Source organism: Phascolarctos cinereus, unplaced genomic scaffold (genome assembly GCF_003287225.1).
Source record: "Phascolarctos cinereus isolate Bilbo 61053 unplaced genomic scaffold, phaCin_HiC Scaffold_4;HRSCAF=312, whole genome shotgun sequence".
In the NCBI taxonomy this organism is placed as follows: domain Eukaryota; kingdom Metazoa; phylum Chordata; class Mammalia; order Diprotodontia; family Phascolarctidae; genus Phascolarctos; species Phascolarctos cinereus.
Window position 1 is genome coordinate 617,704,585 of NW_027555847.1, and position 16,545 is coordinate 617,721,129.

A 16,545-nucleotide genomic window follows, 5' to 3' on the forward strand; every position below is an offset into this window, starting at 1 on the left:
CAGGATAAATTATAGGTTATAGAGACACATACATATATATACACATACACACACACACATACACACACACACACACACACACACACACACATATATATATGTATATGCATATGTGTGTGTGTGTGTGTGTGTATATATATATATATATATATATATATATATATATATATATATATATATATATATATATATATATATATACTGTTCTTATACCATAACTGCCATCCATGTATGATAGTGTAGCACTTTGTGACTACCTTCCCCTTTTACACTGTAAAGCTGCCTATTTCAATGCCAGAAGGAATAATACGAGCAGAGTAGAAGGTACAAAGCAGGCAAATTTAAGCTTAATGTCAGGACAGGAAAAAACAATTCCTAACAATTAAAGCTACCCAAAAATGGAATGAGCTATTTGGGAAGATAATGAGTTCATGAAAGGTCTTTAAGTATGTGTCCAATGTATTATAGAGGGGGTACTTCTTCAGGTATGGCTCTCTAGAAGAGTCCCTTTCCAACTCTTAGATTCTATGAAAATCTAAGAAACTGTCTATAGATTAAATTATTTGACCGTTTCCCTCTGGTCTCTAAATCACTAATTAGAGGAAAGTTCAGTTGATTCCCCTATACAAGATAAAGGGATTAGATTCAAATACATCCAAATGGCCCCTTGGAAAGTACTTATTAATTGCTAGGTATATTGCTGATGTATGATTGGACAGCTGTAAATTCTCAAAGGAACATGTCACCTAGTAAGTACAAAGGAAGGGATTCCCTGGGTGTGAAGGTAAGAGGTAGTCACAGAGTTTCATCTACACTCAGTTTTATTATTATGTCCTGGTACTACTACCACACCCAACAATTTCACTCATTAAAATCGTTGACTCTATGCCAGTTTTTCAGAATATATACCCAAATTTACTTCCTACTGGCCTAATGGAGATAGTGATTAAAAATCACCTATAAGATTAAGCTTTAAATGGGAATCTGCCTTTCTGGTGTTAACATGGTCCCTTTTTGTTTCTTTTGAGATTGTTGGCTAACACACCCTCAGCTGCATCTGTTTTTTCCCTTTAAAATTAATCCTTAAAATCCAGGACAAAACTTGGGTACAATGCAGCAGGTACAGAGGTTCAGAGTTCAGATGTGCTATCTAGAAGAGTCTCCACATTCAGGTTCCTGACAGAGTTCTCAATTTTATTTCATGGACCTCTTTGGCAATTGGGTGAAGACTATAATGTGTTCTTCAAAGGATGTGTTGAAATGCAAAAAATTAAACATAATATTTTACAAAGGAAAATAATTATTTTGAAAGAGTTATGACTGTTTCAAGTTCGTAGACCCCAGGTTAAGAACCTCTTCATAAACATAAAAGGGCAGCTAGAGGCACCATGGATAGAGGGCTGAGCCTGGAGTCAAGAAGACTCATTTTTTTTCAGTTCAAATCTGACCTCAGACACTTACTAGTTGTGTGACCCTGGGCAAGTCACCCTCTTTGCCTCAGTTCTTCCTCTGTAAGAGATGAGCTGGAAAGGAAACGGCAAACCACTCCAACAGCTTTGCCAAGAAAACCTCAAATGAGGTCACGAAGAGTCCAATACTATTGAAATGAATAACAACAATAAAGCACAAACAATAGGGAATTAGAGGAAGAATAATTTTTAAGCGGTATCTGCAAGAACAAATGATTTACATGGAAAATATGTATGACTATCACTGCAAAATAATGTATTTTAACTACGAGAGAAAATGTGATTTTACAAAAGAAAAAAGTTAAAATTAGAAAATCCACTTAACCTTTTCCCACCACCTCCCAAAAATAATCCTGTCTTTTGGAAATAGCTTGTGATTGCACCTCATAGGTCACCTTGGCAGGTAGTGAGTCTCTTGTTCTCCATCTAACTACTAAGTAGGTCAAAGCTTGGGAAAAAGGAAGTGGAGGGAGGTGGGAGGAAGAAGAAGAAAAAAGAGACAATAGGTTAATGGACTTCCCTTCGATTTATGGTGGGAGGAAGATGAGAGTCCTGGTGCTCCACAGAGTTGCTCACTGAGTGCCCAAGGCTCGGGGAAGGAAAAAAGCTGGTGGAAAGGAGAGACAGACAACAGAAGGCTGTGCATCGGGAGGGCCGGGGCATGGCACCTGTGCCAGCCCTGGGCACACGTGACTCGAGGAAAACGCCCAGGGGAATCGGGGCTCACCTGGGCTCACGTGACGGGGCGCGAGCCGCCCCCCGCCTGCCTGAAGGGAAGTGCCTCTGCTACTCAGCCGCGTCTCCCCACTCCCTTCCTTTCCTTTTTCTTCCCTTGCTTTCCCTTCCTGGCACTCCTGGGACCCCGCGCGGAGAGCAGCAATCCCTGCGCCAGCCTGAGCGGTGGCAGCACTGGCAGCCGTGGAGGCGGGCGTCGCGCAGCCTTTGCACACCCAGCAGGGGTAGCCGCAGTAGCTGGAGCAGCAGCAGCAAAACGCAGCAACAGCAGCAGCAGCAACAGCATGTCGGCCGGCGGATCTATGCCACCGACCCCCAACCCCACTGCGGCTTTCCCAGCGCCCAGGGTCACCCTGCCGGTGGGACCTGATATCCTCCGGACCTACTCGGGAGCCTTCGTCTGTCTAGAGATTGTAAGTGGGCAGCGGGCGAAAGCGTTTGGAAGAGGGTCAGGAAAGCGAGCTGGAGAGGGGGTAGGTAAAGGTGGGGACTAGGGGATCAGGGTCGCGAGGGGACAGGGAATCAACGAAGAAACATTCTTCTGTCCATGCCAGACTCTGTAACCCCCAGTTCCCTTGCTCCTGTGTTCGCTCTCTGTCCTCTCCCTCCTCCCCCAAATCCTTTCGCTCACCCCCTTTCTTCTCCACCCCCAAGCTTTCACCCCGCCCCCTCCCCACTCCGCGCCGCCCTACCCTGGTGGAGCCCACCCCGTTTGGCCTGGTCCCCTGCTTGCCCTGGCACCTGTTACATTAGCTACCTGTCTCTTAGTTTCCGTATTTGGGTACTCTCTGCATGTTGCTTAAGATAGGAGCAAAAGGAGAAAGATCCAAAATGGGGAATGGGTCGGCACCTTGAAGGGGAAAAGGGTTGTTTGCCTTTGGTTGGAGATGAGGTGGCCGGAGCTCCTGCAAAAGGGCCGTGCCAGAAGGGTGGCTGGAACCTAGAGCAAAGCCAGGCTCTGTCAGCCTCGCCTGCCTGTTGCTAAACTGCCATTTTGTTGGCTGGGAAAAGGTGTAGCTACCTCTGTGAGTCAGTGACCATGAGGGATTGTACCTCTAGGCTCCCACTTAGGGACTGGAAGGAGAGGGTATAAGGGGGAGTTCACGGAGGAAGGTAGAAGACTGGAAGTATGAATTTTTGTGGGCCTCCCCACAACACACACACACACACACACACACACACACACACACACACACACACACTTTGCAGTGAGAAGAGGCTCGCAGTCTAGGTTTAGGATCTTTGGCAGCTTCCAAACCAGGTGGGTGTGAGAAATCTGGGAGGAGGGTAAAACTGTGACTCTGGCGTTGCCTTTTTTCCTCTCCTTCACACATACACAATCTTTTATGAGCATGACTCTTGCAGGTGTGGGTGGGGTCACCTCTGACCATATTGTGTCACCTAGACTGTAGTCCAAATTTCTTTGGGTGGGGAGTTTCTCTCTCTTTCTCTTTTCAAATGGTATTTTATGGGTTGGAGAGCTTTAGCATGGACCGGAAAAGGGGGGGAAAGTGCAAATAAAAATTGGGCAACTTTATATTGCATCATGCACTGAGAATGACAAATAAAGGAATGAATTCCAGATACAACCTTATTTTCTGAAGGTTGGTTGGTTTGCTTGATGTGGGCTTTTCTCTTCACCCTTCCTCTTTGGAGTTTGTATAACCTGGATCTGGGTGCTTCAGTTTCTGTTTTGTGTTGTGAGCTGGATCTGGAGCATTTGGTATTCTGTCTCATTATGCCATCATTGCCAACACACCCCAGTCAAGTTTAGCTCAGATTTAAATCTGAGAATGAAAACTCAACTTAACTACAGGCTACCAACATCAGTAAGGAGGCAATTTTGAATTTGAGCCCACATCAAAAAGCATCTGAAAGTGAACCTAGTGATGATGGGTTCTGGGAATCCATGCAAAATTAATGGAGAGAAGATGGCACTGCTTTTGAGGTGGGCTTGTAAGAAAGTAAAACAGTTTGGAAAGTAACAAACAGAAGAGTTTTGGGGTTTTTTTTGAGTTTTGAATGCTTTAGTTTGAAGAGGATAGCAAGGTGATGTTTCAAGTCTGTGAAAGATTTGTTATTGATAAGATAAATTGGTATTCATCACTGCACAAAACCAAATATTTCTTCCCCCTTTCATCTGCTCTTCAGTTTATGAGAAAAGGCTGATATTCATCTTCAAAAAGTTTATATCTGTTGCCCTGTTTAAAGTTCCATCCATTCCCACCTCAGGAGGGGCCTGGACCTTATGTTCACTCTCATGAACTTTTTCCCTTCTCTCTAGAATCACTGACCTCTTTTTTCCCATTCTTCTTGTTCTTTCTCACTTAGACAGCCTCAGGCCTTCCTTTACTTGCAAAGTGAAAAGAAGAAAAAAACCACATTATTTGACCATTACCACCTCTCACCTTCCAACTAGCACTCCATTTCTCCACCTTCTCCCCCACATAGCCATATTTATTGGGGTAGCCTAAATTGACTGCATCCATTCCTTATTGCTTGTTTTAAATTCAATTCAAGCATTTATTAAGGTCACTCTATGTATCTGACCTCTGGTTTCACATATTTTAAGAGGTCACCCTTTCCTGAGCAAATAAATGTTTTTCCTTGTTTTCCATTTTTCTTCACCTCTCAGGGACACTTGACCTTATTAGTCATGCCCGTATTGCACTCTTTACTCTAGAATTTCCATGCTTATTTGGGTTTTACTTTTTGGACCCCTTTCTGTGTCTTTGCTGATATCTTATTTTTCAATATTTCTTCTTTTTACACATTGCTTATATAAATATTCTAAGACTTAGTGCTAAACAGATTGTCCTTTACCCTCTGGAAACTTCTGCTAGTATGTGAGTGGCTCCCAGATACTCCCAGATCTGTATGTCAAGTTCTGACCTCTCCCATATCCAGCTGTCTACAGAACATCTCAATTTGGTTATCCTGCTTAAATCTAAAACTTACTGTCTCAAAAATGTGTCCAACATCTTAGTACTATGATACAGTCAACTAGGGATTATAGAACATTCAAGTTGAAAGACATGTTTGGGAGAATCTCATCCAGTCTCTTCCTTTTGGAGATAAAGAAACTGAGTCTCAGAGACATCAAATGACTTATGTAGGGCCACAGTGTAAAAATGGCATAGGCAAGATTCTAACTCGTTTTATTCTAAATTCAGTGCTCTTTTTTATGACATCTTGCTGGTAGAACAGGGTCAAATGTATATATTTGAATTACACAGAAATTAATTTCACTCAAAGAATATGATTCTGCGGTGGCCGTGGCCTTCACTCCTAGCCATGGTCAACTGTCCCTCTGATGTCTAGTATTGTTCAAAAAGGGAGACAGATATTTTAGAAAACATAACACAAATCCATTAGAACTTTTAGGAAACAAAGCGAGGTGGATCAATAACGTCGTACAACACGAATAACATCCTACATCCACGTTTATAATCTTGGGTATGGCTTAACTGGCAGATGTGTTCCATACTTGTGTATGTGAAGAATATACTTTGGCTTTTGCTCATACCTGCCACTTTGGTCATATTGTGACCAAAATAATCATCTTTGTGGTTCTTGGTCTCTTCATCATTGGTTCAAAATCCAACTTGAGAAGGCATGGCTACTCAGTGTGTCACATTTCCTGAGTTAAATTCCTGGAAAGAAAAGGTCTTGATTAGCATCATTTAATATTTGAATACCAATATGTACAAGATTAAGGCCAGAGGTAGAAGGAGACTGGTACGGGCTGGTGCAGGATAACCTTGTAAGAAAGTAGCTGGAGCATTCAGGGAAAATGCCTAACCAATTTTACTTTAGAAAGAGCACCAGGTTTGCAGTTAGAAGACTTGGATTGGAAACTTGACATTACCATCTATTGAATGTATGCCCTTGGGGCTAGTCACTTAAATGGTAAGTTTGGACTTCAGTGTTCTCATCTTTGAATTAAATTATCCCTAAGGCCTCTTCCAGCTCTCTAAACCCTATGATCTTTTGGAGATTTTAATATGCTTCACACTTCCAATCTCTAGACAAGAAAAAAGAAGTGACATAACCCAACAATGTAGAGTCCTGAACCTCTGTGAAATATGTCTGTACTAGAGAAGTACAATTACATGTTTTTGGTTAAATTCAGCATATTTGGTATACAATTTAAGAAAATTTAAAATTCTACTCAACTTAATAGTTAACCCTAATTGGGTTTCAAAGTGAGAAAATGGCGGTTCTTGAGGTAAAGAGAGTGAACTTGGTTGGCATGGGGTTGTGGTAAATATAGCAATATGATGCCCATAAAAATAGGTGTCTTTTACTTGTAGTCTTGACTATAAGCTAAATTTTCAGACTTGAAAGTTACCCCAACATGTTCCCAAGTTATATAGATTTAAGCTCCCAATACATACCTTGGAATGAGCTTCATGTAGAGGTTGTGAGTTCATCTGCACTGGAAGTATTCAGTTCAACTCAGCAATCATTTATTAAACACCTTCTATGGACAGGGCATGAAATAGTTGCTACCCTTCAATGAAGAAACGACATGTAAGCAGGTAAATCAAAATCAATGAATAGTAATCGTTGGGGTGAGAGGAGACTTAGAGCTAGGGAGATCATGAGAGTCTACCAGTAAGAGGCAGAACCTAAAGATGAATGTTGAAAAGAGCTAGGCATTCCAAGAAGCCCATGTAAGAGGGGGGAACATTCTTAGCATTGGGAATAGCCTCTGTAATGACATTGAGGTAAAAGATAGAAGGTAGGCCAGATCAACTGGTATATAGAATGGGTAAGCAGAAGTAATGTGAAATTAGTCTGGAAATATAGGTTGAATTCTGATTGGGAAAGACTTTAAATACCAAATACAGGAACTTAAAGTTTATCCTAAAGGCAATGAAAGAGCTACTAGAGCTTAGTGAGTAGGGAAATGACATGGTAAGACTTGTGCTTTAGGAATATCAGTTTGGTAGCTATGTGGAAGATGGATTGGATAAAGGAAAGCCTGTATGTAGGGAGAACAATTTTGAGCCTATTCTAATAATGCAGGTGAGAGGTGATGAAGGCCTAAACTAAAGGTATGGGTAGAAACAAGGGGATGGGTATGAGGAGTGCTGTGGAGGTACAGCTGACAAAATGTGGCAATTGGTTGAGGAAAAGGAAAGAACCAAGGCTGTGGTTCTGAGGCTGTGAATCTGTGTTACTAAAAAGATGGTGATGCAAACAACAAAAATGGAGAAGTGGAGAAGGTGTTTAGTTTGGACATACTGAACATCAGATGCCTATGAGACATCCACAAAGAGATATCTAGTAGTCAGGTGGTGATGTAGGATTGGAATTCAAGACAGATTTTATCTGAGTCTATTGAGGTGGGAATTATCTGCTTAGACCTAATACCCTTGGGAGCTGATGAGATCACTAAGGCAGAGATGGAAGAGGAAAAAGAAGAGGGTCCAGAGTAGAACCTTGATAGATGCCTATGCTTAGTGGATGGAAGAGGAGTTATGATCTAGCAAAGGAGCCTGAGGAAGAGCACATACAAGTAGGATGAGATCAGAGAGCAATGTCATAAAAGCCAAGAAAAAAGAGGACGTCCAAAAGGAGAAGGGTGGTGGTCATTAGTTTCAAAAAGTTCATAGTGGTCAAGTAGAATGAAGAGAGGAAAAAAGCCATTGGATATATTATTTAAAGGATCTTTGGAACTCTTAGAAAGAAATATTTTAGTTGAGTGGTAGAATCAAATTGTTTCCAAAGGGATTAAGAAATGAGTTGTAGGTGAGAAAATTGAGGCACTAGAAAACTCTTGCTGGGAGTTTGACTGAGAAAAAAAGACTTAGAAAATAATAGATTTGAGGATGACAGAGTGGAATAAACATTTAAGAATCAAGGTGAGCTTGGACATGTTTGTAGATAATAGGGAAAGGAACCTATGCATTAGGAGAGAGTGAATATGAAAGAGAAGAGTTGGTGGAAGTGAGTGAGAGAAAGAGCTCTTCTCAGTTTATCCAGCTGAGATTAGATGTTAGAGATGGGATTCCTGCAAATCAGGTGTTATTAAACTTCTTTTGTTTCTTTGCTAAGGAAGCCTGGACTCTTTTTCAGAATAGTGTTTTGTTTATCTGTGTTCATAATTGAAGGAAATGCTCAATCTCATCTAGAGGATATTGAAAATAAAAATGCATTTTTTTTTGCCATCTAAGTGAAAGAACTCCTTTATAGCTATCCTTGGGGACCGCAGGTTAAGAACGTCTGCTTTAAGGAATAGGAAATAGAACTTGGGATGTCATTTAGCCCATTAAAACTCTTAGATTTGGGGAGAGGTGGAGCCAAGATGGTGGAGTGAAAGCAGTGACTTGCTTGAGCTCTCCCCCAAACCCCTCCAAATACTCATAAAAAATGGCTCTAAACAAATTCTGAGGCAGCAGAACCCACAAAAAGACAGATTGAAACAAATTTCCAGCCCAAGAAAACCTGGATGATCGATCAGAAAGGTGTATCACGCCAGGCTGGGAGCACAGCGCAGCGTGGCGTGGGCGTGCAGGCCGCTGCAAACCTGGAGCAGGCCTCAGAGGACTGAATCGTGGGCAGCTGTGGAGGTTTCCAGACTCCTCAATCCACCAATGCCAAAGACAACTTAGAAGGTCAGTGGGAAAAGTCTGTTTCTGTCGGTGCTAAGAAAGGAAGGCAGGGTTTCAGCTCCATTCCCCAAGAGCATATCCCTGGGGGAGGCAGCTGCTTCCTGAGCTTCCAGCCCACAGACTGAGGGGGAATCCAGTGGCTGATCAGACAGGGATTGCAGGGATCTCTTTACCAGTGCTGAGGCAGGAATCTCTTGCTTTGGCCGTGTTTAGATCTGGGTCACAGTTCTGGGCGGTGTGCTGGGGTGAGGATGAGCACTGATGTGGTGGAGCTTGTAGTGGCTGTGGAGGGAAACCCCTCCTCACAGTTATAGAACAGAAAGGAATACTTGTGGTCACAGGCCAGGAAAGGAGTAAACACCTCACCCCTTATCATACCACCTTGGAAGAACTGAAAATTTACAGGTCCCTACAAGTATCTCTGAAAACAGCTGTACAAACCCCTGAAGCTTGGGACAGTACATTCTCCACATTGGAAGCAGATTCGTACCTTAACAAAGAGTATAAAACTCAAGTAATTGGCCGGGATCATGAGCAAGCAGCGCAAAAAGAGTCAGACTATATTATCTTACTTTGGTGAAAAAGAATCAAAATATACAACCAGAAGACAACAAAGTCAAAGCTCCTACATCCAAAGCCTCCAAGAAAAATATGCATCAGTCCCAGGCCTTGGAAGAGCTCAAAAGGGATTTTGAGAAGCAAGTAAGGGAAGTAGAGGAAAAACTGGGAAGAGAAATGAGAGTGATGCAAGAAAATCATGAAAAACAAGTCAACAGCTTGCTAAAGGAGACCCAAAAAAATACTGAAGAAAATAACACCTTAAAAAAGCCTAACCCAAATGGCAAAAGAGGTCCAAAAAGCCAATGAGGAGAAAATGCCCTAAAAAGAAAAATTGGCCAAATGGAAAAGGAAGTCCAAAAGATTACTGAAGAAAATACTTCCTTAAAAATTAGAATAGAGCAATTGGAAGCTAGTGACTTTATGAGAAATCAAGACACTGTAAAACAAATCCAAAAGAATGAAAAATTAGAAAACAATGTGAAATATCTCATTGGAAAAACAACTGACCTGGAAAATAGATCCAGGAGAGAGAATTTAAAAATTATTGGACTATCTGAAAGCCATGATCAAAAAAAGAGCCTAGACATCATCTTTCAAGAAATTATCAAGGAAAACTGCCCTGATATATTAGAACCAGAGGGCAAAATAGAAATTGAAAGAATCCAGATCTCCTCCTGAAAGAGATCCCCAAAGGAAAACTCCTAGGAATATTGTAGCCAAATTCCAGAGTTCCCTGGTCAAGGAGAAAATATTACAAGCTGCCAGAAAGAAACAATTCAAGTACTGTGGAAACACAATCAGGATAACACAAGGATTTTAGCAGCTTCTACATTAAAGGACTGCAGGGCATGGAATATATATTTGAGGGCAAAGGAGATAGGATTACAACCAAGAATCACCTACCCAGCAAAACTGAGTTATAATCCTTCAGGGGAAAAAATGGTCATTCAGTGAAATAGAGGACTTTCAAGCATTCCTGATGAAAAGACCAGAGGGGAATAGAAAATTTGACTTTCAAATACAGGACTCAAGTGGAACATGAAGAGGTAAACAGGAAATAGAAATCATAAAAGACTTATTAAGATTGAACTGTTTACATTGCTGCATGGAAAGATGATATTTATAACTCATGAGATCTTTGTCAGTATTAGGGTAGTTGGAGGGAAAAAATTATATATATGTATATGTAGATAGATAATCTGATAGAGGGGCCGGGGTGAGTTGAAGATTAAGGGGTCTTATCTGGAGAATAAAATTAAGGGATGAGGGAGGATTATATTCGGAGAAGAAGAAAGGGAGAGGTAGAATGGGATAAATTATCTCACAAAAAAAAACAGAAAAGTCTCTTACAGTGGAGGGGAAAAGGGGGAAGGTAAGAGGGAATGAGTGAATCTTGTTCTCATAGGATTTGGCTCAAGGAGGGAATAATATACACATTCCATTGGGTATGGAAATCTGTCTTACCCTACAGGAAAATAGAAGGAGAAGGGGACAAGAGAGCGGGGAATGATAGAGAGGAGGGCAGATTGGGAAAGGGTGTAATCAGAGGTAAGTACTTCTGAGGAGGGATAGAGTCAAAAGAAAGAATGGAATAAATGGGGGGGCAGGATAGGATTAAGGGAGGTGGAGTTGGTTTTTCAGCAGTGTGTCTGCTATGGAAGTGTTTTGCATAACTGCACAGTACAACCTATATTGAGTTGCTTGCCTTTTCAATGAGGGTGGGTGGGGAGGGAGGAAGAAAGAAAATCTGAAATCTAAAGTTTTAAAAACATGTTTAAAATAAATGTTTTCACATACTGCTGGGAAGTAAGAAATACAGTAAATGGGGTACAGAGGTCTATCCTGCCCTGCGGGAAGGTGGAAGGGGAAGGGGATAAGAGAAGCAGGGGGAAGAGATAGAGGAGAGGACAGACTGGGGGAAGGGTATTCAGAATGCATGCCATCTTGGAGTGGGGGAGGGGTGAGATGGGGTGAAAATTTGGAACTCAAAAACTTGTGAAGTGAATGTTGAAAACTAAAAATAAATAAATTTATATTTAAAAATAAAAAAAGGTCTTAGATTTGGGAACGGAGTGTTGGGCGATAGTGTCTTAAAACCAGCATAAAGTTGTATTTGCTAATGCTAGAAGGTTTTTCATCAATTAAAAGGAGCTGTCTCTTTCCTTCATTTCCTAATTTAAAATAGCCCAGAGGGAATAAAATGGAATCTTTAAAATGTCATGAGAAGAGTTACACTTATATCCTTGTCACAGATTCTCAACCAACTTTTCCCTGATGAAAACCTTGTAAGAAATCTCAAGAGTTAAGGACTAGTGATACAGAAGTTTGTCTGCAATCTTTTGACCAAATTGTGTCCAAAATACATTACAAGGTTGTTGTAAATAAAAGAGTCCTCGATCAAGGATAAGAAATTTGCCCATCTGACTAAGATAAAAATGCATTTTCCAGGTGGTAGGAATGGTAGAAATGACTTTTTAAAAAATCCACTAGGCTTAAAGTAACTAGATGCAAATATGTATGTGTGTGAAGGGGATAGTGAAGGGGAGGGAGAGAGAGAGATAACAGTTGAGTGTCATAAAGCACTGGGATTGGAGTCAGAAAAACTCATCTTCCTGAGTTCAAATCTGGCCTCAGTAACTTACTAGCTATGTGACATATGACCCTTGGGAAAGTCACTTAACCCTGTTTGCCTCAATTTCCTCATCTATAAAAAGAGCTGGAAAGCAAACTAATGGTTCTGTGGAGATATTAAAAAAATAAATTACTGAAATAGTTGATCACCATAGTTCCTTGCCAGTTCTTAGGTTCTAAGTACATAGCATTCAGCCAGAATCTTTGTCATATTGTTCTGAAATCTAGCCCCTTTTCAAGAATGATAGAATGTTGCAGGTAGAAATTAACTTAGAGGTCATCAAATCCAGCTTTCTTATTTTATGTTAAGAATCTAAGAGCCAGAGACATAAAGTGTCTTGGCTATACACATTGATGATTGGTGGTAGCATTGTATCTACTTATAACCTAGGGCTTTTGACTCTTAGGGCTTCTTTATCCCACTGCTTGACAAAATCCTTGCATTTTTTTTTTGAGCTTGAACTAAGGATGATCAAATTCTAGAAAACTGGAATGTGTGAAAGGTAAGAATGTGGAGGATATAGGTGGAAATATGGAGTTCATAGCTGATGCCAAAACCTTGGTACATATGAGCATTTTAACTTAAGTGGTAGAAATAGTTGCCTCTAGACATGAGGTATGGAGGTAGATTGAAGGACTCCTCCGTCTCCCAAAATGAGTTTGATCAGTATAAACATAAAGATAGATGGAGTAAAGAGTAGACATTTATTTTCTGCCTGAAAGATTTCTATTTTAAGCATATCCGCAGCTGTACAGAAAACTAAACTAGAATATTTGGTTAAACTCAATGGAGAATTTAAATGTGAAAGATCATAAAAGTAAATCTATGTTGAGTATTTTTTTGGTTTGTCTTATTACATGCCTAAATTTCACATGTAGACAAGTCCTTATTTGTTTGCCTAAGTTGGATTTGTCCTTTATATAAAGATGATAACTCATTCCTTAAAATTTTACAGTTTTGATTGATCTTTTATTTTTATATTGTTTTCATTTCCAAATATATCTCTCTTCCCTCCCTACCTAGAGAGCTATCCAGTGTAATTTTTTTTAAAAAAATTAAGACAATAGGGGACAGGACGGGGTAGAGGTTTGGGGAGAATGTGTGGGTCTTTCTGAGAAAGCAGTCCAGCAAAATTAACACATTTAACAATTCTAACAGTACACAGAATGTTCCTTAACCCATAGTCCCACCATTTCCATAAAGAAAAGAAGATGCATCTCCTGGTATCTTCTTCCAGGGCAAGCTTGGACATTATAATTACTCAGTGTTCATTTTCATGTTGTTTTTCTTTTAACAATGTTTTATTTTATAGATATAAATATCTGTGTCTATCATCTGTTTATATATTTGTTCATCCACCCATCCATCTATCTGTATCTATCTGCTTTTCCTGGTTCTGCTTATTTCACTCAACATTAATTCATTTAAAACTCCCAATACCTCTGAATTCTTCATATTCATAATTTCTTTTAATAGAATAATAATGCTCTTTTCCATTCATTTATCTAGCCATTTACCAGATGACATGCATTTACATTGTTGCTACTTCTATGCTATTGCAAAGGTGTTGCTATAAATATTGGGGTACATAGGGAACTTTTCTTCCTCTCTTTGAACTCCTCCTTGTGCCTAACAATGGGATGTCCTGGCCAAAGGGCATGGGCATTTGAACCACCTTCTTAGCATAGTTCCAAATAGCTTTCCTGAACGGTTTGCCCAATTCACAGCTTCACCCAAAACATCTTAATGTGCCTACTGTTTCATAACATCTCCAATATCAACCTTTTCTTCTTTTGCCATCTTTACTAATTTAATACCTTACTCATCTATAATGCTTTAAGGTTTACAGACTGCTTACCTTACACAATTCTATGAGATAGGTAACATAAGAGTATCAGCATTTTATAGATCATAGGTTCATAGGATCACAGATGCATTGCTGGGCGGGAACTTAGGGATCACCTAGTCTAGCTCCTTCCTTTCACAGGTGAGGAAACTAAGGCAAGATTAAATGACTTACCCAGGGTCATACAGCTAGTGAGTTTTGCAGCTGCAACTAAAAGCCAGGACTTAAGATTTCAGAACTAATATTTTTCCCTAATTCAGGTGCTGGGTTACTACAAGAATCCCTCTTACTCCCATGTTACTCTTCCTTGGGCTTCCCTTCCTTTTCACTGCTTGCTATAGATCCCAATGTTGGCTGGTATCAATACCACACTCATGCCCCCAATTCTAGTCCCTTTTCCCCAATGCAGTTTGTGAGGCATAGTTTCTTCAAGGAGTCAGGTTGGGTCATGTTAAGAGATAATAAGAGGGCAAAACTCTATGGCTTCACCTCATTTTCTTCAGATAACTCATTTTTCATTACTACACTCCTATAGTCTTAAACCGTTTGACCAGAGTCCTGCCCCAGTTAGTGTGAGATTTTATGGGGGGGGGGGGTTTAACTTAAATATACATAAATCTTCTTCCTGCATCAAACCCATCACCTTTTGTCAGTCTTTGTCTTTCCTGGTAGGATCCAGGTTAAAAAGTTGAGAGAGAGACATGGGAGTGAGGGGTTTTGCTTTTCTACTTTGGGGCCCCACCATTATTATTGGCAGCAAAAGTCCTTTGCAAAACTTAGAAGGGATGTTTGCTTGCTCTGGGGACAGGAGGGTAAGGAAGACGTTTGAGACTGCATCTTGTTCCACAGGGAGTCAGGGAAGAATCCTTAGTCAAAAGCCATGGGTGGTAGAATTGGAAGGAGAAGGCAGGTGAAATTCTGGAACCTCAGAAGGAAACAAACATGAAGAGGTGGTGAGAGGCTCCAGCCCCCCCCAGCCTTTACCTTCAGGTCCATTCTTCCTTCTGCAGAGCCTTTTCTTTTAACCCTAAGTTTAAGCTGCCAGTGGTTTAATGCCGCACATCCTGCTGAAACTGTTGAACAGGGGAAATGTACTGCTGCCCTTCCACATTGGAATAGGGAAGATAATTTTCTATAGTCATTTTGTAATACATATATTATGCATTAAATAGTAAACAAGTTCCATAATTTTGTATTTCAGGGGTGGAAATAAGTTTTCAAAGGCTGGCCTGGAATCTAATTACTATGATGAAAGAATGTATTATGCATTTTCCCATAGAAGCAAACTTTTGTGACAGAACTCATCTATAAGTCTTACTCCCTGATTGGGGGGCTGGGGTGTGTGTGTGTGTGTGTGTGTGTGTGTGTGTGTGTGTGTGTGTGTGTGTCTGTAAAAAACAAGAAATTCCTCATCCTCCATGAACTTACTTAGATTTTGCTACAGGAAGATGTTAAAGATCTAGAAGTAATTAAGGACAAAGTATACATAAAGTGATATAATTTCAGCGAAGAAGTGCAAATAACTAAGGGAATCATGAAACCCTTTATGTAGGAGGCACCTGAGTGGTGCTTTTAAGGAAGCTAAGGCTTCCATAAGGTGCAGGTAAGAAGAATGACTTCATTATGTATGTTATAGGTGTCAGAGACTCATTAGTTAGGAAATGATTAGATAGATCTAGAGAGAGATGACTAAGAGAAGAGAACTGATGAGGAAATGAATAGAATCTTGGAAAGGATTTGGAAGAAGAATGTGGGCAGGGCTGTTCCTGCCACATAGAAGTAGAATCCAAGGAGGAGGAAAACAATATCTGAAAATTCAACTGAGATTTCCTATCCTGCCATCCTGAGTCTTTAATATGCATATCACAGTCCTGTATATTTTTCCAACTTTCCACCCTCATAAGCAAAACAAACAAATACCTCTTTTATTTCTACAGGTTAAATTCTGTGCAAGTCCTTGGTAAATAAAAACTTTCTGAGTTTCCTTTGGTGGGAGTGGGGGAACTCAACCAAGCTACTCCTTTTAAGTATGCCAGGGCCTGTCCAGAGCATAAAGACCTGAAACAGAAAATGTTGTGCAATAAAAATTGCATGAGACCATAAATGCATAAATGAGATTAGTTTCTTGAGGAAAGTTTTTACAGCCTGAGTCACCTAAGTGAAAGTAAGTTATCACAAAGTGAAGTGAGGTTCCCCAAAGAAACCTATTTCTTGTAAAGGTCAATTCTCTTTAGAGAAAACCAATAGCCATGTTACTGAGGAGTCTGCTGGCAGTTTGTATATCATCAGAGCTGATGTGATTAGATTTTAGGTCTTGGGGATCTGGGCCTTCTCATACAACAGCAAGTCCAGCCGGACTGAAACCCAATCACCTCATGTTCTCCCTGTGGCCGATCCCACTCATGTCCCCAGGGAAAGCACTATTAACTCTCTTACTGCTTATGAGTGATTCTACCTTTAAGGACCTGAAAGCATTACTTTGATCGTTCCTTATTAACCATACTGAGTAACAATGCAGTGTGGAATATCAGAAAGGCTGCTGGATTGTGAAGTCAGGAAATGCAGACTCATATCCTACCTTAGATATTTATGAACATTGTGACCATGGTCAAGCCACATTTATATAGTGTCTTCTGTGTGTCAGGCACTGCGCTAAGCACTTTATAATTATCATCTCATTTG

The 16,545-nt window shown here is 40.4% G+C and overlaps 1 protein-coding gene across 1 annotated transcript in view; it reads left to right on the forward strand.

The window, feature by feature from the left end:
* The first annotated feature begins 2,003 nt into the window (after positions 1–2,003).
* The window catches only part of MAL2 (mal, T cell differentiation protein 2), a 34,233-nt gene continuing 19,691 nt past the window's right edge, over positions 2,004–16,545 (forward strand). Inside the window, exon 1 of the mRNA XM_020975544.2 lies at positions 2,004–2,617. Coding sequence (XP_020831203.1) covers positions 2,489–2,617 — 129 coding nt within the window. The 5' untranslated portion in view covers positions 2,004–2,488. The remainder of the gene's footprint in view (positions 2,618–16,545) is intronic.